This window comes from Mauremys mutica, chromosome 21, assembly GCF_020497125.1.
Source record: "Mauremys mutica isolate MM-2020 ecotype Southern chromosome 21, ASM2049712v1, whole genome shotgun sequence".
Taxonomy (NCBI): Eukaryota; Metazoa; Chordata; order Testudines; family Geoemydidae; genus Mauremys; species Mauremys mutica.
Genome location: NC_059092.1, coordinates 22,512,593 through 22,534,666, shown reverse-complemented (window position 1 = coordinate 22,534,666; position 22,074 = coordinate 22,512,593). Strand labels below are relative to the sequence as shown.

At 56.0% G+C, this 22,074-nt stretch overlaps 1 protein-coding gene across 5 annotated transcripts in view; it reads right to left on the bottom strand.

Moving 5' to 3' along the window:
• Positions 1 to 22,074, bottom strand: part of HSPG2 (heparan sulfate proteoglycan 2) — a 147,424-nt gene that overhangs the window by 22,115 nt on the left and 103,235 nt on the right. For 3 of the 5 annotated variants that reach the window (XM_044996294.1, XM_044996296.1, XM_044996297.1), the window contains 14 exons: positions 21,683 to 21,834; positions 20,345 to 20,483; positions 19,488 to 19,639; positions 18,963 to 19,101; positions 18,402 to 18,545; positions 17,482 to 17,616; positions 16,735 to 16,916; positions 15,925 to 16,117; positions 7,224 to 7,403; positions 6,201 to 6,461; positions 4,389 to 4,566; positions 3,929 to 4,026; positions 2,853 to 3,119; positions 2,487 to 2,599 (listed from right to left, as the gene is read on the bottom strand). In XM_044996294.1, the coding sequence (XP_044852229.1) occupies positions 2,487 to 2,599; positions 2,853 to 3,119; positions 3,929 to 4,026; positions 4,389 to 4,566; positions 6,201 to 6,461; positions 7,224 to 7,403; positions 15,925 to 16,117; positions 16,735 to 16,916; positions 17,482 to 17,616; positions 18,402 to 18,545; positions 18,963 to 19,101; positions 19,488 to 19,639; positions 20,345 to 20,483; positions 21,683 to 21,834 (2,333 nt within the window). The remainder of the gene's footprint in view (positions 1 to 2,486; positions 2,600 to 2,852; positions 3,120 to 3,928; positions 4,027 to 4,388; positions 4,567 to 6,200; positions 6,462 to 7,223; positions 7,404 to 15,924; positions 16,118 to 16,734; positions 16,917 to 17,481; positions 17,617 to 18,401; positions 18,546 to 18,962; positions 19,102 to 19,487; positions 19,640 to 20,344; positions 20,484 to 21,682; positions 21,835 to 22,074) is intronic. The other 2 variants (XM_044996298.1, XM_044996299.1) reach the window with 1 other exon arrangement.

The following is a 22,074-nucleotide window of genomic DNA, read 5'->3' as shown; positions in this document are numbered from 1 at the left end:
CCACCCATCGGTACCCCATCCATCCATCCCCTATCTGCCCATCCTCCACCCTCCCACCTATCCACTCATCCATCCCCCATCCGCCCATCATCCACCCATCTATCCCCCAAGCATCCAACATCCACTCCCCACCTATCCACTCCCCCACCTATCCACCCATCTGTCCCCATCCACTGACCCATCCATCTCCCATCCGCCCATCATCCCCCCCTCACCTATCCACCCATCGGTACCCCATCCATCCGTCCCCTATCTGCCCATCCTCCACACCCCCCACCTATCCACTCATCCATCCCCCATCCGCCCATCATCCACCCCCCCACCCATCCACTCATCCATCCCCCATGCGTCCAACATTCACCCCCCATTCACTCCCCCACCTATCCACCCATCTGTCCCCCACCCACTGACCCACCCATTCCCCATCCGCCCATCATCCAGCCTACTCACCAATCCATCCATCCGCCATCCACCCCAACCTATCCACCCATCCACCCCCATCCACTGATCCATCTGTCCATCATCCACCCCCCGACCTATCCACCCATCTGTCTGCCATGCACTGACCCACCCATCCCCCATCAGCCCATCATCCATCCCCCCACCAATCACCCGTCTGTCCCCCATCCATCCAAGATCGCCGCCCGCACTTATCCACCCATCCGTCCCCCATCCACTGACCCATCTGTCCATCATCCACACACCCCACCTATCTACCCATGCATCCCCCATCCACTGACCCATCTACCCATCCTCCACCCTTCAATCTATCCACCCATCTGTCCCTCATCTACCTGTCCCCCATCTACTGACCCACCTATCCACCCATCCATCCCCCATCCATCTGTCCCTCATCCATGCCCCCACCTATCCAGTCCCACCCATCCCTCCCCCATCCACCCATTATTAACCCCCCCACCTATCTACCCATCCATCCACCATCTATCCATCCCTCATCCACCCCCCACCTATCCACCCATCCATCCCCCATGCACCTATCTGTCCACCATCTGCCCACTCATCCATCCATTCACTCATCTGTCATCTACCCTTCCACTCATTACCTACTGTTCACCCACCTCTCCATCTATGCATCCACACATCTGTGACGTTATTGATATAATCTGGGACCATATAGAACATGGTTGCAACCAAGGTCCGGTAGTGGCACCAAATCTTTTGTAAAGGGGGTCATATAAGGTGTCTAAGACCAGGTTATGGGTTGCTGGTTATAATTATGGTGTCTATATGTATGTATCGTTTTGTAGTTGAAGTTATAAGTATTGGCTCTATACTGTCTGTATTTCAAATTTGTGCTGTGCTTCCGGGAAACATCCCAGACAAGTTGGTGTTAGCTCTGCCTAGCCTGCTTGATGGCCCATTAAGGACCATCAGCTACACAATTGACCCATGGAGAGAAGGCAGATACGCCTTGTAACTCAGCAGGGTGTGCAGGGTCTTGCCCATGTGACTCCAGACTCCATTTTGCTGTAATTTTCCACAGTAAGAACAAAGAGGTTCTTACACCTGGAAAAGCCTATATAAGGCTAATGCCTCAACTCCATCTGGTCTTCAATCCTGCTTCTTACCTCTGGAGGGACTTTGCTACAAGCTGAAGCTCTGAACAAAGGACTGAATGACCCATCCCAGCGGGGGATGTATTCCAGAGACTTGATTTGAACCTGCAGTTTACTCCATCACTGCTACAAGCCTGAACTAAGAACTTTGCCATCACTGTATATAATTGATTCCATTTAACCAATTCTAGCTCTCATCTCTATCTTTTTCCTTTTATGAATAAACCTTTAGATTTTAGATTCTAAAGGATTGGCAACAGTGTGATTTGTGGGTAAGATCTGATGTGTATATTGACCTGGGTCTGGGGCTTGATTCTTTGGGATCGAGAGAACCGTTTTCTTTTATTGGGGTGTTGGTTTTCATAACCATTCATCCCCAGGACGAGTGGCACTGGTGGTGATACTGGGAGACTGGAGTGTCTAAGGGAATTGCTTGTGTGACTTGGGGTTAGTCAGTGCGGTGAAACCGAAGTCCTCTTTGGCTGGTTTGGTTTGCCTTAGAGGTGGAAAACCCTCAGCCTTGGGCTGTAACTGCCCTGTTTAAGCAATTGGTCCTGAATTGGCACCTCAGTTGGGTCCCGCCAGAACCGCATCGTCACAACATCTGATCTACCCACTCCTCCATTCCCCCTCGGTCCCTCATGCCCACCCCTCTGGGGTGAGCAGTGGATCACTACCACCAGTGGCCCCTGACACTCAAACTCCACTGACACCAGAGAATTCTCACAACGGGCTCACCCTGCTGCCATCCCCACTGCAGATTTCCCCATCTTGCTGGTGAAGCCGAGAGCGGTTGTCGCTGGCAAGCCCAGGCTGCCCTCCTCTCTCCTTGCTCATTGCGAGAGTGCCAGGGGAGTAAGTGCCCAGGGCTGGAGGGCGGGGGGCATTCCCTAGAGATCAGTGATTTACCTTGGTCCACTTGATCTCTGGGACGGGGAAGCCAGACGCCAGGCATGGGAATACTGCCCTCGACCCTGTGGTGACCTCCTTGACCTCCGGCTGAGCTGCGATCTGGGGGATGGCTGCAGTGAAGGAACACATCCGTCAGCGCAGGGCACTGGCATTCCTGCCCAGGGCCCAGCTGCCAACCCACCCACAGCCCTTTGCTCTGCAGGCCGCTCACTTCATTCAGCACAGGGCCCCGTGACCCTCAGTGATGGGCACTGGTGTAGTGCGTGTGCCACAGAGCGTCACAGGCCAAGAGACCCCGCCCCCCGTGGTGCAAGGGGAGGTGCCGTGGGACGGGGCACCCCCCGCAGGGGAGCAGGCACTTACACTGCACGTGCAGGATGACGTTGGACTGCACGGTGCCCACGTCGTTGGTGGCGGTGCAGCGGTACTGCCCCGCGTCCGACTGCTCCACCCGCTCGATCTTCACCATCCCACCGCTGACGACCACCTCGGGGCGAATGCGGCTGCCCACCTTGCTCCAGGTGATGTGTGCCTTGGGGTCCCCGATGGCCAGGCACTCGAACTCCACCGCCGCACCCACCAGCACTGACTGCACTGAGGTGCGCACGTTGATCATCACCTTGGGCAGAGCTGGGTGGGGCAGATGGCAGAGGTGAGCGAGCAGGCACCCTCCCAAGTGGCCACAGAGGGCACGAACATGGGAGCAGCGTTAAACTCTAGGGTCGGCCCCACACACAGCAGCTGTGCCAAGGGGAGGGCAGGGAGGAACACCCGGCAGGGCCACCGGAGGGGGTGGGGGGCGGGAAGTGGGGCAATTTGCCCCAGGCCCCACAGGGGCCCCCATGAGATTTTTCAGGGGCCCCCATGAGAGTTTTCGGTGGGTCTTCAGTGGCAGGTCCTCCAGTGCCACCAAACACACCCGGAACGAGTGAAGGACCCACTGCCGAAGACCCGGAGCTCCTTCTGCTCTGGGTCGTCGGTAGCAGTTCGGCGGCGAGGGCTCCTTCCGCTCTGGGTCTTCGGTGGCAGTTCGGCGGCGAGGGCTCCTTCCGCTCTGGGTCTTCGGTGGCAGTTCGGCGGCGAGGGCTCCTTCCGCTCTGGGTCTTCGGTGGCAGTTCGGTGGCGAGGGCTCCTTCCGCTCTGGGTCGTCGGTAGCAGTTCGGTGGCGAGGGCTCCTTCCGCTCTGGGTCTTTGGCGGCAGATCAGTGGCGGTTCCTTCACTCGCTCTGGGACCTACCGCTGAAGTGCCCCGAAGACCCAGAGCAGAAAGACCCCCGCCACCGAAGACCCCAGGCCCCGTGACTCCTCTGGGTGGCCCTGACACCCGGCTTCTCTTCCGGAGCAGCAGTGGCTAGTGTGGAGGCTGCGCGGCCAGCTCAGTCCCACTCAGCTGGCAGCATCTGTGTTCTCCCCCTCCCTGTGCCAGGGCCCCTGCTTACCCTGGATCACCAGCCTCGCGCTGTCCTGGGCCTGCCCGGAGGGGCTGCTAACTCGGCAGGTGTAAACCCCGTGGCAACCACGATCCAAGTTCTGGATTCTGCAGTGAAACAGCAAAGAGATGGACTGGCTCCCACATACCCTGAGGCCCCTTTGCCCCCCAGCGGTGCCACTCTGCCAGGCCTCCAAGCCACAGAGGGTTAGACCTCCCGCCGGGCAGGGCGGGGACGGGCATTCCCACCTGAAGGAGAAGAGTCTTGAACTCTGCTGTTAGGGAGGGCGGGCAGGGGGTCGAACCCCACAAACGCCATCCCCAAGAGCACTAGCTGCCCCCGTCTCAGCAGAGAGGCCCTGGGCTGATGGGGGCAGCCCCTCTGCAGGGCATGGGGGTGAATCCCACTGGTTACGTTCCTGGGCACTCCCCAGAGAGGGCGCAGGCCCCGTGCCCCTGCTCCTCCTTACCGCAGCACCCCGTTCTGCACGCTGTGGCTGGCGGGCAGCTCCCCACCCTCCCTGAACCACTCGATCCGCGCCCGGGCGTCTCCGGTGACGGAGCAGGTGAACTCGGCCGTGCCGCCCACGCCCTTCACGTCCGTCTGGGGTGTGACTCGCACGGTCGGGGAGGCGCTGGGGGCTGATCCTGTGGGGGGCAGAGGCACAGAGGTATCAGCTACAGCCACCCAACCCCCATCCCCGGGGGAGCTGCACATGCTGGAGCCAACAGGGTGAGCTCAAGGGGACTCGCCGAGCCACTGCCCCACGGCCCACCCCCTCCAGCCTGCGCCCCTGGCACCTCAGGCAGCCCCCACAGCTCTTGGCTGCTGGAATCCACCAGGACTCCCCGCCGCCTACGCAGGCAGTGTCACCCCTCCCCCTGCCAGCAGGATCAGCTCCGCCCCTTCCCCTGCCCAGCCACAACAGGGCTGGCATCATTCATCTGGGATTGTTTAGTCTGCAGAAGAGAAGGATGAGGGGGGATTTGATAGCTGCTTTCAACTACCTGAAAGGGGATTCCAAAGAGGATGGATCTAGACTGTTCTCAGTGGTAGAAGATGACAGAACAAGGAGTAATGGTCTCAAGTTGCAGAGGGGGAGGTTTAGGTTGGACATTAGGAAAAAACTTTTTCACTAGTAGGGTGGTGAAGCACTGGAATGGGTTCCCTAGGGAGGTGGTGGAATCTCCTTCCTTAGAGGTTTTTAAGGTCAGGCTTGACAAAGCCCTGGCTGGGATGATTTAGTTGGGTTTGGTCCTGCTTTGAGCAGGGGGTTGGACTAGATACCTCCTGAGGTCCCTTCCAACCCTGAGATTCTATGATTCTATGATTCTATGATCTCTCCTGCCAGCTGGGCCAGCAGCACCCCCTCCTCTGCCCCGCCTGACCGCTAGCAGGGCCGGCAGCATCCCTCGCACACAACCCCCAATGGGGCGGGTGTCACCCCGACCTTCAATGGAGCCAGAGCAGCATTGCCACCGCCTTCTTCAGCCTCCCCGGGGAAAAGCCCTCTCTGATCACCCCCCCGAGTACCCTGCCTGGGCAGGGGCAGGGGCAGGGGCAGGGGCAGAAAAGCCCCCGGCTGCAGGAGGGGCTGAGCTGAGGTGGGGCTGGGGAGAGTTCAGGAGACGCTGGGCATGGGCAGAAGCTGGAGGCTCTGTGGGTCCGGCAGCTGCAGAGCCCATACAGTGGGGACAGCTGGCCCTGGCGCTGTGCCCGGGGACTGGCAACACTGTGCCTGCCCCGCACTGTGCCAATTGGAGCAAAGCCACAACGTGCCCTTGTTCACCCGCTCCGAAGTCTGTGACCAACCTAGGGACTTGCCACCCCCCCAGGGCCGCCACGCCACCCGCTGGGGGCTGCCCCTCCCCCACTCCGCCGCCCCCCTCCCCCACCATGCTGGGGCTGCCCTGCCTCCACCCCGCTGTTCCCTCCCTGGGGCCGCCACCCCCTCCACGCCGGGGCTGCCCCACCTCACCCCATCCCCGGGGCTGCACCCCCTCCCCCTTGCCACCTCCTCTCTGCTGGGGCCGTCCTGCCCCCACTCTGCCATGTCCTCCCCAAGGCCACACCATCATCCCCTCCCCGCTGGGACCGCACCGCCCCCACCCTGCACCACCCCCTCCCCAGGGTCACTCCACCCCCGCCCCACTGGCCCCCACCAGGGACCACCCCACTGCAACCCTTGTTGGAGCATCACTGTGGCCCCATCCCCACTCTCTCTCCAGGGCTGGCTCCCCCAGTGCTGGGCCCTGCCTGGGCCCTCTGCCCCGATACTCACCCTGGACGCTGACCTGGGCGAAGGTCTCTGCCGAGCCCACCCGGTTGCTGACAAGGCAGCGGTAGGTCCCCGAGTCCTCGGGCGCCGTCGGGCTGATGTGCAGGGCACTCTCCCGCAGGACGGCCTTGCTGGAGAGGCTGCCATTGGCCTTGCTCCACTGGTAGTGCAGGGGTGGCGTGCCGTGGGCCAGGCACTGCAGCCGCACCGCCTCGCCCGCCGCCACCGAGACCTCCTCGGGCAGGCTGGTGGCGTAGGGGGGTGCTGGGGGCAGAGAGGTGCAGGGGGCATTAGGGGATCAGCTCAGCGCTGCCTGCAACAGGCCCCCCTGGCGGTGGCTGCTCTGCCCTGCTCCCACGGTGACCCCCTGGCGCCCCCTCCCCCAGGGTCACCGCAGCCGTGAATCCGTCGTGCCCCTGCCCCGCCTAGGGACGGAAAGGCCTGAGCTGGAGCCCATGGCCCTGCCACCATCTCCCCTGGGGACGAGGGCCCCATGGCTTGGGCCATTGAACGCTGCCAGCAGGAGGGATGGGGGCCGAGCAGGTCTCTATCCCCAGCACCCCCGGTTCAGAGTCTCCCAATTTTGGGCCCCACTTTGCCCAACCAGGGCGGCTGCCCACAGCTATCGCATGGGGCACTGCCCCCTGCTGGCAGCCCTGTGTCACTCCACGAGACCCTGCAGGGAAATGGGGAGGGAATGGCAGGGTGGAGGGGCCTGTCCCCCAGTCCCTGCATTTACCAGGCTTGACTGGGCAGTGATCAGTGCTCGCTCTGAGCGAGAGCCTGGTGCCCCAAGGGAACACCCGCTCCACCCCACGCCTGGGGCAGGGAGCCCCAGAGCACAAAGGGGCTGCACACATCTCAGCCACTAGAGCCCCATCTTTCACCCTGCCCCTTCCCCCGTGGCATGCGCCGGCGAGCCAGCCCCCCCCAGACTCTCCCACCGGCTGACATGGCACAGAAATACGGGGCCTGAGGTCAGAGGTGAAGTGCCAGCTGCCCGGGCGTGCGGTGGGAGCTCCTTACTCTCCACGTCCAGTGTGACGAAGGCCTCGGTGAAGCCGGCAGCATTGCTGGCATTGCAGATGTACTGGCCTGAGTCCTGCTGGGCCACGCGGGGGATGAGCAGAGTGTTATTCAGCACCCGATGCTGCCAGGGCAGCGGGGCCCTCAGCTTGGACCACTGGATGCTGGGAGGGGGGTCGCCTGCGGGGACAAAGAGACAGTGAAGTGCTGGCTAGACAGGCCCAGGGCCGGGCCGGGCGAGCCGTCCACACTGCTCCTGAGGGATGCCCGCCTGGTCCAGACTGGAGGGTGGCTAGAGGGGTGTGAGGGGATCGCTAGCTAGCTAGGGCCTGGGCACTGGGCAGATGCCCCTAACTTAACTCCTACATACAATGCTAATGGATGGCTCCCTTCATCTGCCTCCGATGGCTGCTGGGGAGAGATCTCCTTTGCCCTCCCCACATCACGGGGCTGCCACAAGGACGCTCCTCCCCTTGCTGATCTGGGGCCCACCCCATGGACCTGGGTGGCACTGCACAGCCATGGAGCTGCAGGGACTGCTCCCAGCTAGGCTTCCCTCCTGGCCAGTGCGAAAAGTCGGTGAGTGAGAGGAGCGTAGGGCTGGGCAACAAAGTATTGCTGAAAATGTCCGTGGCTGGGCGGAATGCAACGCTGTACAGTTTCGATGGATATCAGCGGTGGGCACAGCAGCCAGCAAAAAGAGCTGTAAACAGGGGAGTTTCACTGGGAGTTTACAGGGGGAGTTTTCGGGGGAGACTTAGACCTAGGCAGAAGAACTGACAGGCTAGTGATGGGAGTGGGTGGTGGTCTGCCAGTGTTCTGGTACCTGTTGGGGGTTTGTTTTGGTTTGCTCCTTCTCCTGTGACTTGGGTTAGGGTTAGGATGAGGGTTGGGGTTGGGGTTGGGGTTAGGAAAGCTGGACGAGCACAAGTCCATGGGGCCGGATGCGCTGCATCCGAGGGTGCTAAAGGAGTTGGCCGATGAGATTGCAGAGCCATTGGCCATTATCTTTGAAAACTCATAGTGATTGGGGGAGGTCCCAGACAATTGGAAAAAGGCTAATGTAGTGCCCATCTTTTAAAAAGGGAAGAAGGAAGACCCAGGGAACTACAGGCCAGTCAGTCTCACCTCAGTCCCTGGAAAAATCATGGAACAGGTCCTCAAGGAATCAATTCTGAACCACTTAAAGGAGGGGAAAGTGATCAGGAACAGTCAGCATGGATTCACCAAGGGCAAGTCATGCCTGACTAACCTAATTGCCTTCTATGACGAGATAACCGGCTCTGTGGATGAGGGGAAAGCAGTGGATGTGCTATTTCTGGACTTTAGCAAAGCTTTTGATACAGTCTCCCACAGTATTCTTGCCAGCAAGTTAAAGAAGTCTGGGCTGGATGAATGGACAGTAAGGTGGATAGAAAACTGGCTAGATGGTCGGGCTCAACGGGTAGTAATCAATGGTTCCATGTCTAGTTGGCAGCCGGTATCAAGTGGAGTGCCCCAAGGGTCGGTGCTGGGGCCGGTTTTGTTCAATATCTTCATTAACGATCTGGAGGATGGTGTGGACTGCACCCTTAGCAAGTTTGCAGATGACACTAAACTGGGAGGAGTGGTTGATACACTGGAGGGTAGGGATAGGATACAGAGGGACCTAGACAAATTAGAGGATTGGGCCAAAAGAAATATGATGAGGTTCAACAAGGACAAGTGCAGAGTCCTGCACTTAGGATGGAAGAATCCCATGCACTGCTACAGACTAGGGACCGAATGGCTGGGCAGCAGTTCTGCAGAAAAGGACCTAGGGGTTACGGTGGACGAAAAGCTGAATATGAGTCAACAGTGTGCCCTTGTTGCCAAGAAGGCTAATGGCATTTTGAGTTGTATAAGTAGGGGCATTTCCAGCAGATCGAGGGATGTGATCATTCCCCTCTACTCAGCACTGGTGAGGCCTCATCTGGAGTACTGTGTCCAGTTTTGGGCCCCACACTACAAGACGGATGTGGATAAATTGGAGAGAGTCCAGCGGAGGGCAACAAAAATGATTAGGGGGCTGGAGCACATGACTTATGAGGAGAGGCTGAGGGAACTGGGATTGTTTAGTCTGCAGAAGAGAAGAATGAGGGGGGATTTGATAGCTGCTTTCAACTACCTGAAAGGGGGTTCCAAAGAGGATGGATCTAGACTGTTCTCAGTGGTAGAAGATGACAGAACAAGGAGTAATGGTCTCAAGTTGCAGAGGGGGAGGTTTAGGTTGGATATTAGGAAAAACTTTTTCACTAGTAGGGTGGTGAAGCACTGGAATGGGTTACCTAGGGAGGTAGTGGAATCTCCTTCCTTAGAGGTTTTTAAGGTCAGGCTTGACAAAGCCCTGGCTGGGATGATTTAGTTGGGTTTGGTCCTGCTTTAAGCAGGGGGTTGGACTAGATGACCTCCTGAGGTCCCTTCCAACCCTGAGATTCTATGATTCTATGACTAACAGGTGTTAGGTGGGAAGGCTATGACCGATACAGAGGCAGCAGTGAAAGACACAATGAGGATGACCGGATGTGGAAGCTGCGGCATGTACATGATCCTGGAGGGGGTACCTGAAAAGAGTTTTGTCTGCATGAAGTGCCGCCTAATAGAGCTGATGGAAGAAAAGATCCGAGGACTGGAGAGGCAGGTGGAAACCCTGGCTGAGTTTAGAAGGGGGTTCAAGCAGATGATGGAGCAAAGACATGAGGCGGCTGAAGGGATAATCTCAGACTCGCAGATGGAAGCAGGACCAAAGAATTCTGAGGGGAGACTGCTGGGTGAGGAAAGTGGACAGTGGAAGCAAGTGACTAAGAGAACCAGGCAGAGGAAAAGACAGGCCAGTGAAGGAGAAATAGAGCTCAGGGACAGGTTTGCAGAGTTGGAAAATGAAGAAGGGGCACAGCAGGTGGTCGCTGAAGGTGAGAGGACAAGGAAGACAAGAAGAGCAGCTAGTCCTATAAGGAGAGGGGCAGAGTCAATGGAGATGACACCAAACATGAGCCCCAGGAGGATAAGGGATGGGTTGCGGAGGATTGCAAGGGTGAATAGGAATCAAGAGGACTTGTGGGTGCAGGGGATAGACCGGAGATCACACTGTCACCAGGAAAAGGCAGGTCTATGTGATTGGGGACTCCTTACTGAGAAGAATAGACAGGCCTGTAACTAGAGCTGATCCGGAGAACAGAAGGGTGTGCTGTCTGCCGGGTGCTAAGATACGGGATGTGGACCTGAGGCTGAAAAGGATCTTAATGGGAGCGGGAAAGAATCTGTTGATTGTCCTTCATGTGGGAACGAATGATACGGCTAGATTCTCGCTGGAACGTATCAAGGGAGACTATGCCAGGCTGGGGAAGACGCTTAAGGAAATCGAGGCTCAGGTGATCTTCAGTGGGATTCTGCCTGTTCCTAGAGAAGGGCAACAAAGGTGTGACAAGATTATGGCGATCAACAGATGGCTCAGGCAGTGGTGCTCTAAGGAGGGCTTTGGGATGTACGGCCACTGGGAGGCATTCATGGACAGAGGACTGTTCTCTCGGGATGGACTTCACCTGAGTAAGGAGGGAAATAGACTTCTAGGATGGAGGCTCGCCCAACTGATTAAGAGAGCTTTAAACTAGGAATTTGGGGGAGATGGTTGGGAGATGTCCAGGTAATCTCCACGCTGGAATTTAGCACCGAGAGGGAAGAAAACAAAGTAAGAGAGGATACAGTCATGAGCAGAAGAATGGACATAAGGAGGAAGGGTTGTGTAGATACCAGTCTAATCGGTGATACTGGTGGTAGAATGTCTGTGCCTAACCAGATAAAGAATGTCAGTGAAGCCAAACGGCAAAAATTAAGCTGTCTGTACACTAATGCGAGGAGCCTAGGAAACAAAATGGAGAAACTAGAGCTACTGGTGCAGGAAGTGAAACCAGATATTATAGGGATAACAGAAACATGGTGGAATAGTAGTCATGACTGGAGTACAGGTATTGAAGGCTATATGCTGTTTAGGAAAGACAGAAACTTATTTAAAGGTGGTGGAGTAGCATTGTATATCAATGATGAGGTTAACTGTAAAGAAATAAGAAGCGATGGAATGGATAAGACAGAGTCTGTCTGGGCAAAAACCACATTGGGAAAGAACGCTACTAGAGCCTCCCCTGAGACAGTGCTTGGGGTGTGCTCCAGACCGCCGGGATCTGATTTGGAGATGGATAGAGACCTCTTTAATGTTTTTAATGAAGTAAACACTAATGGGAATTGTGTGATCATGGGAGACTTTAACTTCCCAGATATAGACTGGAGGACAAGTGCTAGTAGTAGTAATAGGGCTCAGATTTTTCTGGATGTGATAGCTGATGGATTTCTTCACCAAGTAGTTGAAGAGCCAACAAGAGGGGATGCCATTTTAGATTTGGTTTTGGTGAGTAGTGAGGACCTTATAGAAGAAATGGTTGTAGGGGACAACCTTGGTTCGAGTGAGCATGAGCTAATTCAGTTCAAACTAGATGGAAGGATAAACAAAAATACATCTGGGACTAGGGTTTTTTATTTCAAAAGAGCTAACTTTAAAGAATTAAGGAAATTAGTTAGGCAAGTGGATTGGACTGAAGAACTTGTGGATTTAAAGGCAGAGGAGGCCTGGAATTACTTCAAGTCAAAGTTGCAGAAACTATCAGAAGCCTGCATCCCAAGAAAGGGGAAAAAAATCATAGGCAGGAGTTGTAGACCAAGCTGGATGAGCAAGCATCTCAGAGAGGTGATTAAGAAAAAGCAGAAAGCCTACAGGGAGTGGAAGATGGGCGGGATTAGCAAGGAAAGCTACCTTATTGAGGTCAGAACATGTAGGGATGAAGTGAGAAAGGCTAAAAGCCATGTAGAGTTGGACCTTGCAAAGGGAATTAAAACCAATAGTAAAAGGTTCTATAGCCATATAAATAAGGAGAAAACAAAGAAAGAAGAAGTGGGACCACTAAACACTGAGGATGGAATGGAGGTTAAGGATAATCTAGGCATGGCCCAATATCTAAATAAATACTTTGCCTCGGTCTTTAATAAGGCTAATGAGGAGCTTAGGGATAATGGAATGATGACAATTGGGAATGAGGATATGGAGGTAGATATTACCACACACATCCGAGGTAGAAGCCAAACTCGAACAGCTTAATGGGACTAAATCGGAGGGCCCAGATAATCTTCATCCAAGAATATTAAAGGAACTGGCACATGAAATTGCAAGCCCATTAGCAAGAATTTTTAATGAATCGGTAAACTCAGGGGTTGTACCGTACGACTGGAGAATTGCTAACATAGTTCCTATTTTTAAGAAAGGGAAAAAAAGTGATCCGAGTAACTATAGGCCTGTTAGTTTGACATCTATAGTATGTAAGGTCTTGGAAAAAATTTTGAAGGAGAGGTTAGTTAAGGACATTGAGGTCAATGGTAATTGGGACAAAATACAATATGGCTTCACAAAAGGTAGATCGTGCCAAACCAACCTGATCTCCTTCTTTGAGAAAGTAACAGATTTTTTAGACAAAGGAAACGCAGTGGATCTAATTTACCTCGATTTCAGTAAGGCATTTGACACGGTTCCACATGGGGAATTGTTAGTTAAATTGGAAAAGATGGGGATCAATATGAAAATTGAAAGGTAGATAAGGAACTGGTTAAAGGGGAGACTACAACGGGTCATACTGAAAGGTGAGCTGTCAGGCTGGAAGGAGGTTACTAGTGGAGTTCCTCAGGGATCAGTTTTGGGACCAATCTTATTTAACCTTTTTATTACTGACCTTGGCACAAAAAGCGGGAATGTGCTAATAAAGTTTGCGGATGACACAAAGCTGGGAGGTATTGCTAACTCAGAGAAGGACCGGGATATCATACAGGAAGATCTGGATGACCTTGTAAACTGGAGTAATAGTAATAGAATGAAATTTAATAGTGAAAAGTGCAAGGTCATGCATTTAGGGATTAATAACAAGAATTTTAGTTATAAATCGGGGACGCATCAATTGGAAGTAACAGAGGAGGAGAAGGACCTCGGAGTATTGGTTGATCACAGGATGACTATGAGTCGCCAATGTGATATGGCCGTTAAAAAAGCTAATGCGGTTTTAGGATGCATCAGGCGAGGTATTTCCAGCAAAGATAAGGAGGTGTTAGTACTGTTATATAAGGAACTGGTGAGACCTCATCTGGAATACTGTGTGCAGTTCTGGTCTCCCATGTTTAAGAAGGATGAATTCAAACTGGAACAGGTTCAGAGACGGGCTACTAGGATGATCCGAGGAATGGAAAACCTGTCTTATGAAAAGAGACTCAAAGAGCTTGGCTTGTTTAGCCTAACCAAAAGAAGGTTGAGGGGGGATATGATTGCTCTTTATAAATATATCAGAGGGATAAATATCAGGGAGGGAGAGGAATTATTTAAGCTTAGTACCAATGTGGACACAAGAACAAATGGATATAAACTGGACACTAGGAAGTTTAGACTTGAAATTAGACGAAGGTTTCTAACCATTAGAGGAGTGAAGTTCTGGAACAGCCTTCCAAGGGGAGTAGTGGGGGCAAAAGACATATCTGGCTTTAAGACTAAGCTTGATAAGTTTATGGAGGGGATGGTATGATGAGGTAGCCTAATTTTGGCAATTAATTTGGCAATTGATCTTTGATTATCAGCAGGTATGCCCAGTGGTCTGTGATGGGATGTTAGATGGATTGGGATCTGAGTTACTGCAGAGAATTCTTTCCTGGGTGCTGGCTGGTGAGTCTTGCTCACATGCTCAGGGTTTAACTGATCGCCATATTTGGGGTCGGGAAGGAATTTTCCTCCAGGGCAGATTGGCAGAGGCCCTGGAGGTTTTTTGCCTTCCTCTGCAGCATGGGGCAGGGGTCACTGGCTGGAGGATTCTCTGCAGCTTGAGGTCTTCAAATCATGACCTGAGGACTTCAGTAACTCAGACATAGGTTAGGGGTTTGTTACAGGAGTGGGTGGGTGAGATTCTGTGGCCTGCGTTGTGCAGGAGGTCAGACTAGATGATCATAATGGTCCCTTCTGACCTTAAAGTCTATGAGTCTATGAGAGCACTGGTTTCAGTTTGTATCCATACACAGTTTCACAGTTGTGGAGAATATGGGGGGGGGGCAGTCAGACAATGGAGGGGGTCAGATAATAACTATTTAATGACAGTCGATGCTGAGACTCAAAAAGTTAATGCTTTGTAACTGTTAAAACACAAATTGTCAACGTCATGTGGCAAAACAAAGTGCACAGCCTGAAATCAAACTCTAGTTCTCAAGCAGCATTTTTCTCACTTTGCCTAGCTGTGAATTTCAATTATTATTGATGGAAATATTTGTGTGTGTACGTTTGTGTGTGTGTGTGTCTCTCTGTTTGTGTGTGTGTGTGTGTGTGTGTGTCTCCGTATGTATGTATATTGTGAAATTGACATTTACTGACATTTACTGATAAAAATCTACTCCTTCCAAGCCTAAATATACCAAAATTACTAGCAGATAAAGTAACTGCTGCTGAAGTGAATGAACGTAATCCTTCTGTAACCTGTCTTGGCAGCTGGCTTGAGCTTTGGCTTGGACTACTAAACTCACAAGTTATACTGTAGTAATAAAACCACAACAAGGGATAAAGTAAAACGAATTGTTGCAGACAAAATACTGTTAATTTAATAGCAAAGAAATGTATCACTGGAGACATAAATCATCTTGTGGAAACCGTTCCATTTCAAATGCACTCAGCCACACAGAGCAAATGGAATGACTTGGTTAAGACACTTGGTTAAACCCCAGTTAAGCTCTTTTAAGTAGGTCAAATGTGTTGTGATTCTTTGTAGAGGGGAACGTGAAGGAGGATGGAAAAGTAACAGTCAGAACAATTGGCCGCACGGTAAACGTGCCGTGGGAAGTGGACTAACCACAAATTGTCCTGTGAGATAAACAGGAACCATAAAAACCCTGCAGACTGTAAAGAAGTCGGCCCTGTGCATGCAGACAGGTCCGGTACCTGCCTTGGGCAGCTCTGCCTTTCCGTACCCACCCTGTCAGATCTGTAGTTCAGGAAACTTGATTGAACAGCCCGAATGGAGCTGCCTATTCCATTCTTCTCATTCAGTGGCATAACCCACCTTCCACAATGCAGGGAGAATTCAGCACTCTCGCCTCTCTGCTGGATGCCAGGGTCTGGCTTTCCCCCGGAAGCCCACCCAGCTCAGCCAGCTCCCGCCGGGATTGCTAGCAGTGATTCCAGCAGGTGTTCAATGGTGCTGGGCTCACACGGGATTTGTGGTGGCTCCCAAGTGCCCTGAGATGTGTGATGGGTGGAGAGGTGCCAACCGCAGAGCGGCGCCCACGGAGCATTGCCTCAAAGAGATGAGGGTCCCCCAACCCCGCCCTCTGGCCGCCCTTCGTGATCTCCCACCTGCAGACAGAGCAGGCCTGACCCCGTTTAGCTGCCAGGTCTGAGACTCAGACCAGGGAGGAGGAATGGGAAGGCCAAGCAGAGGCTGGCAGAACAGGAGGCATGGATATGTGCCCCCAATCAGGTGGGCCCCACCCCAGCCTTCCCATGGAGCCTCTCCCAAACTCCCATCCCTTCTCGGGGCTCTGGCTGCAGGCTGCTCCCCAGCTCTGCCCTAGGAGCAGGCAGCGCCAGGGAAGCCAGCGGCCCTGCCCGGCACACACATACCTGTAGCAGAGCACTGGAGGGTTGCGGTTTCTCCAGCTACCACTGTCAGTGTTGGCTTCACTGTGATCTCAGGGGCGCCAGGCTTTCTGTTGGCAGCTTCCACGCTCACCTCCACTTGGACCTGTGCGGAGCCGATGGAGTTCTGGGCCATGCAGATGTAGGTGCCAGCATCTTCAGGCTTGGCTGCCAAGATCTGGGGGCAGAGACACAGCATGGGGCAGCCTAAGGCCTGTGGGGTGTGACACCCCAAGGCTGAGCGACAGGAGTGATGTTGGGTAGCACTAGGTCCTGCTGGAGGGGGCGCAGCCAGGTCTGTTGCCGCTCTGCCAGGCGAGCTGGCCAGGGGTGCAGCACTGTGCACTGCAGACAGCAAGACAGGGCCCCAGAGCGCAGAAGGCACCAGCCCCTTTCGCATCCGCCAAAGCCAGGGCAGGATTTAGGGGACCCAGCTGTGGGAGCCAGAGAGAAACCCAGGGTCTGTCTGTGCCCAGCAGCCGCGAGGAAGGACAAGCCAGGTCCCTGTCCCAGTGCGATCCAGGCAGACAGCTCAGTCACAACGGGGAGGCCAGGCTGGCTGCCCCCCGGCTCAGAGCGGGCACTGAACTGCCCCATGCCCCATCAGGGACTGGCAGGGGTGGTTCCTTTGCTCAGCTCCTGCTATGGCTGGCTGAGAAAGGGACTTCTGCTCCCTGGCAGGGCAGGACTGGACTGTGGTGCAGCCATGGGTGGATCCACGTGGACAGGATAAAGGCCAAGTTGCCTGTGCCATGGTGCAGGGCTCCCTCCCCACAGCCCCAGAGCCCAGCTTACCTGCAGCACTGCTTGGCTCTCCAGGGGCAACAGCTTCTGGTGCTCGAGTTTCTGCCTCATGCCCAAGCGGCTCCAGCGAACAAGAGGGCGCGGGTCACCCATGCCAAGGCAATCCAGGCTGATGGACTTGCCTGCCTTCACCGTCACGGGGCCCTTGGGCATCACAGATACTGTAGGAGAGCCTGGGAGGGTGCGGGGGGGGGAAGTAAGGGCACAGCCTGCCAGCCAGAGCCGCTAGAAATCCCCCTGGAGCAGCTGGGAGCTGGCCACGGCAGACTGCAGGGGGCAGCCCGGAGATGGCCCCAAGGGCGTGTGCTCAGGCAGTCCGGGGGCTTTCAGGCCAGCCCTGCACAAGCGGATTCAAGCCCTGAGCACTGAGGGGCGTCTGGGGGTGGGCCCGACAAGGACAAGCAATCCAGGCTGGGAGGCTGGGTGGGGGGTTAAACCTGCCCCTCCCCAAAGGCCCCCCCATCCCTGCTCATGGGCTCCCCAGCTCGAGGAATATCCCCAGGCTCCACTGGCTCCAGGGCAAGAGACCAGGGACAGCCCGAGTGCACCTGCGCCCCCCCCATTGCCAGAGCAAGGCAGCCTATGCAGGGTTCGTCCTGGAGCAGCAGCTCCGGTTGGCCCCGCCACCGAGACCCTCAGCGCCCACCCTGATGTGATCCAGTGACAATGCTGGGGGGCCAGCCAGTGAGCTAGGAACCCAGGCTGGGTATCCCCACTCCTGGACTCAGAGCCTCTCACCTTGCACCATTAAGTTAACCACACTGTTGGCTACTCCGTAGCGGTTGGAGGCCACACAGCGATAGGCTCCCTGGTTGCTGGGGCGAGCCCTGGAGATGGTGATCACTGAGCCATTGGGGCTGATCTTCACATTGTCTGCAGGGGGACAGACACAGGTGAGCAAACAGCTGATCTCGCCCCTGGGGCTGGGAGCTCTTGCTGAAAACCCAGATTCCTAACACCTGAAACACTGACAGCGCCCCCTGCTGGGAGAGGCCAGGACTGGAGTAGCTGGGAGCTCCCCCCCGCCACGCCCCGAACACCCAGGCTCCTGCGCTATCCCACCGCGCCTCCTGTTGGCACAGGCTGGGCCTGGAGGAGCTGAGCTTCCCTGAAGCCAGCACTGCTGCCTGGCAGCCCCCTGTGCCCCAGGCTGTTTGCTCTCACTCCAGCGCGAGCCTAGGGAGCCGGACCCATGGCTGGAGCAGGGGCCCATGTGTCCCTGGCCCAGGGGAAGGGTGGGCTGTTTTCGCTCACAGCCCGGATCTGCAGAGCCTAACGGGCGTCCAGGCCCCATGGCCCCACACAGGAAGGCAGCATGACACAGGCTCTGCAGACGGCTGCTGCAGTGGAGAGGGACAACGCCCACGGCCGCCCAGCATCCTGGCCAGGGGATGGGAGTGCCCCCACCGGAGACTAGGGGCTGTGGGTCTGGGGGAGCAGGGCTAGCGCTTATGAGATCTCGGAGAGAAGTGGGGGCAGCGAGAGGACCACAAGGTGTGGGGGAAGGGACGCTGGTGGAGGGGGGCTATCAGGCCCTGTCTGGCGGGAGGTGGGGGTACTGTACCCAGGGCACTGGGAGGGGACATCGGCAGCAGTGGACCATTGCTCAGTTCCAGGGAAGCCGGCTGGAGCTGGCGTGAGAAGGGGCCGCTCTGTACCTTGCAGATGCTGCTTCGGGGCCATCTTCCAGGTGATATTGATGGGCCGGGCACCACCGTGGATGCGGCACTTGAAGGTAGCATCCTCGCTCTGGCGCACAGTAGTGCTGTGCGGCTCGATGGAGATGATGGGGCTCTGCAGACCTGCCAGGCAGAGAAGGCAAATGGGGTTAGAGCCGTGACACCCAGACCTCAGGGGTTCAGGAGCCAAATTAGCCATTAGCGTTACCCCAAAAGCCCCAGTCATGTGACGCCATCAGTTCATTTCCTAGAGCATTAGAGAGTCTGACTGAAACAGTCTGATGGGAAATTATCTCGATCTCATTCTCGCAGCAAAATGACTAACCGAGTGTTATTATTTTATCAACTGCAATTGGTTAGTAACAGAGTGAGAGCACCCTGCTTGCTTACTAATGGCATCAGTGTTCTAATATGTGCTGCGAAGAGCCACAGGAAACACCTTCAGCCGCTTGTCTGAGTGTCACTGGTTAGCCTATCCCTGGGGAGCCCTGAGCCACGGCCCTGGGACCACCCACCTACCAGCAGGCCAGACAGACTTACGGTAGGAGGAGCTGGTGCCAGAGGGGACGCTCACAGTGATGGAGGCCTCGCGGGGGCCGGCGCTGGTGCTGACACGGCAGACGTATTCTCCTGAGTCGGCTGCAGAGACCTGGACCAGCCGCAGGCGGGAGCCGGAGACCTGGCGGGGACAGCCCAGGAATCGGAGAGAAAGGGCTGAAGCGTCTGTCTGCAGCCAACCCCTGGGAAAGTCTGATCCCACTTCCGACAGCTGCCGTGGGGCCAGACCCACGGCTACCCCCAGCCCATGGGGTGGCCCAGTCAGGGAGTGCTCCCCCATTCACTGGCAACTGTCTATCGTACCTGGATTCCCCAACCTCAGCTGGCAGCCGGGCCACCGACGGAGCCCTGCTGGGTAGTGAGCCAGGCACATCCCCGGCCACGGCTCTGTGGAGACTGAAGAAGCAGCTCCCTCTGTCCCCGAGGACAAATCAGTCCAGGGAAGATCTCCCCACACTCCCCAGGAAAAAGAAAGAAAGTGCCGCAAGGCACTGGGCTGCTTCCTACCTGGTGACTGGCCGGCAGGGAGCCCTCCCGCTTGTACCACGTGACTGTGGCTGGCGCCTGGCCCGCGACGAGGCAGTGCAGGTCCAGGGTCTGTCCCTCAGCGATGGAGGACGAGGAAGACTCGATCCGGATGGGGGGTGCCATGCCCGAGGCTGGAGGAGCCGTGGGAGATGGGGGTTAATGCTGGGGGAGAGGTCCCCTCACACAGATAGAAACCACCTGCCAAAGCAGCTAGTCCACCCCCAGCCCCCGCGGCCGTAGCAGGAGCCCCTCAGCCCAGACGGCCTGGTGCAGGCAGCTTTGAAAAGACCCAGGCAAGGGGCTCCCAGCCCTTCCACAGGAACTGTGCTGCAGCCTTGATCCTGCTGGCAGGTTACATGTTCGGCTACAGCCCCTCTCAGCAGGAGCTCAGAGCGCTTTGCAGACGAAGGTTCACAATCCCTTGGGGCTGGTCAGGATCATCACCCCCTTCAGCAGGTGGGGAAACTGAGGCAGGGAGAGGGGAAGGCCATGGCCATGCAGCTAATCTATGGCAGAGTCAGGATTCGAACCCAGGACAGCCTGGCTCCTAGTACTCCAAGAGTCAGACACTGCTGCTTGTAGGCAGGGAGCTGTGCGGGAGTCGGCCTGGGAGCAGATCACTCATCTCCCATCTCAGGCACCAGCCCCGAGTTAGGACATGTCCAGTCCTGGCTCCCCGAAGCCCTCCTACCTGTAGAGAGGCTGGCGGGGTTTGGTGCTAGAGGACTGGCTACCTGCCAGAGAGGCCATGGCCCCCTGGGGCAGCGACAGCAGGGGCACAGCCCTGCCTCTCCTGGGACGCAGGCAGCACCTCAGCGCAGGCTGGGCAGACTTACAGTAAGATGGGCCGGTGCTGTCCTCGATGGTGATGACAAGAGCTGCCTCCTGGGTGACGGCGCCTGTGCTGACGCGGCAGACGTACTCGCCCGAGTCGGCCGCCGAAACCTGGGGGATGCGCAGGTGGGAGCCGGAGACCTGGCAGGGAGAGGGTCCGTGACAGACCAGGACAAACATAGATTCCAAGGCCATTGTGCTCACTTAGCCGGTCCCCTTGGGTAGCCCAGGCCATGAGACCTGCCCCCAATAAATCCTAGAGCAGAGCGTCTAGAGACATCCCATCTGGCTTTACAAATGGCCAGTGCTGGAGAATCACCACGCCCCTGGTCAATTGTTCTAGTGGTTAATTGCTCTCGCTGTCCACCTTATTTCCAGCTTCAACTCCCCGCCATTGGATCATGGCAGACCTCCCGCTGCTAGACTGAAGAGCCCAGATTCAATGCTTGTTCTCCGTGTAAATACCTGCAGACTGATCGAGTCGCCCCTTAACCTTCTCGTTGTTAAGCAAAATAAATAGAGCTTCTTGAATCTATCACTATAAATTGTGTTTTCTAACCCTTTAATCCTTCTTGTGGCTCTTCTCTGAACCCTCGCCAATGTATCACCATCCTTCTGGCACTGTGGGCACCGGAACTGGACCCAGGATGCCAGCAGGGGTCACACCAGTGCCAAGCACCGAGGTAAAATAACCTCTCGACTCCTACTTGAGATTCCCCTGTTCATGCATCCCAGGATTGCTTCAGCTCTTGTGGCCACAGCGTGGCACTGGGAGCTCATGTTCAGCTGCCTATCCACCATGGTCCCCAAATCTTTTCAAAGTCCCTGCTCCCCAGGATAGAGTCCCCCCATCCTGTGAGTGTGGCCAGCGTTCATTGTTCCTAGATGAATACATTTACATTGAACCATATCAACATGCATGTTGTTTGCTTGCGCCCAGTTTACCAAGCGATCCAGACTGCTCTGTGTCAGTGACCTGGCCTCCTCTTATTTCCCACTCCTCCCATATTTGTGTCAGCTGCAAACAAGTAGCAGCCTGGCCTGATTCCCAGAGTCCGCAGCCACAGTCAGTCCTGAGGCCCCCTGCTCCCAGGGGGCGGGGGGGGGGCATGGTGGTAGGACGAGCTGGCATCTGCTGCCATTGCTGCTTCCCTAAGCATCCCACTGCTGCTTTGACTCCCTCGGCCGGAGCGACTCAGTCACCTGTCTCCTTGCTCTTGGCAAAGCCCAGAAGCCCGTCTCCCTGCCTGGGGCAGCTCCTCTGTCTGGGAGCCCTCCCAGGAGCAGGGCCCAAGGAAACCGACCTGGAGCTCAGCCCAGCCCCCTGCTTGCTGCTGTACCTGGTGGCTGGCTGGCAGGGAGCCCCCCCGCTTGTACCACGTGACTCTGGGCTGTGCCTGGCCCGCGACGAGGCAGTTCAGGTCCAAGGTCTGTCCCTCGGCGATGGAGGATGAGGAAGACTCAATCCGGACAGGGGGCGCCATGCCCGAGGCTGGAAGAGCCGAGAAGGAGGGTTACGCCGGGTGCAACATCACATCATGGTGCCAAGGAGCAAAGGCAGCATCGTCCCTCTCCCCAGGCAGGGGCCAAGCCATGGCAGGAAGGTTCCCAGGGCAACATCCGGCTCCAAAGGACTCCACGCTAGGCCCCCCGGTGATGGGACCCCCGCCATGCGGCCAGCATGCCCTTGTTCTTTCCTTGGTCCTATCGCCCCCGGGTCCCTGCCTTGTGC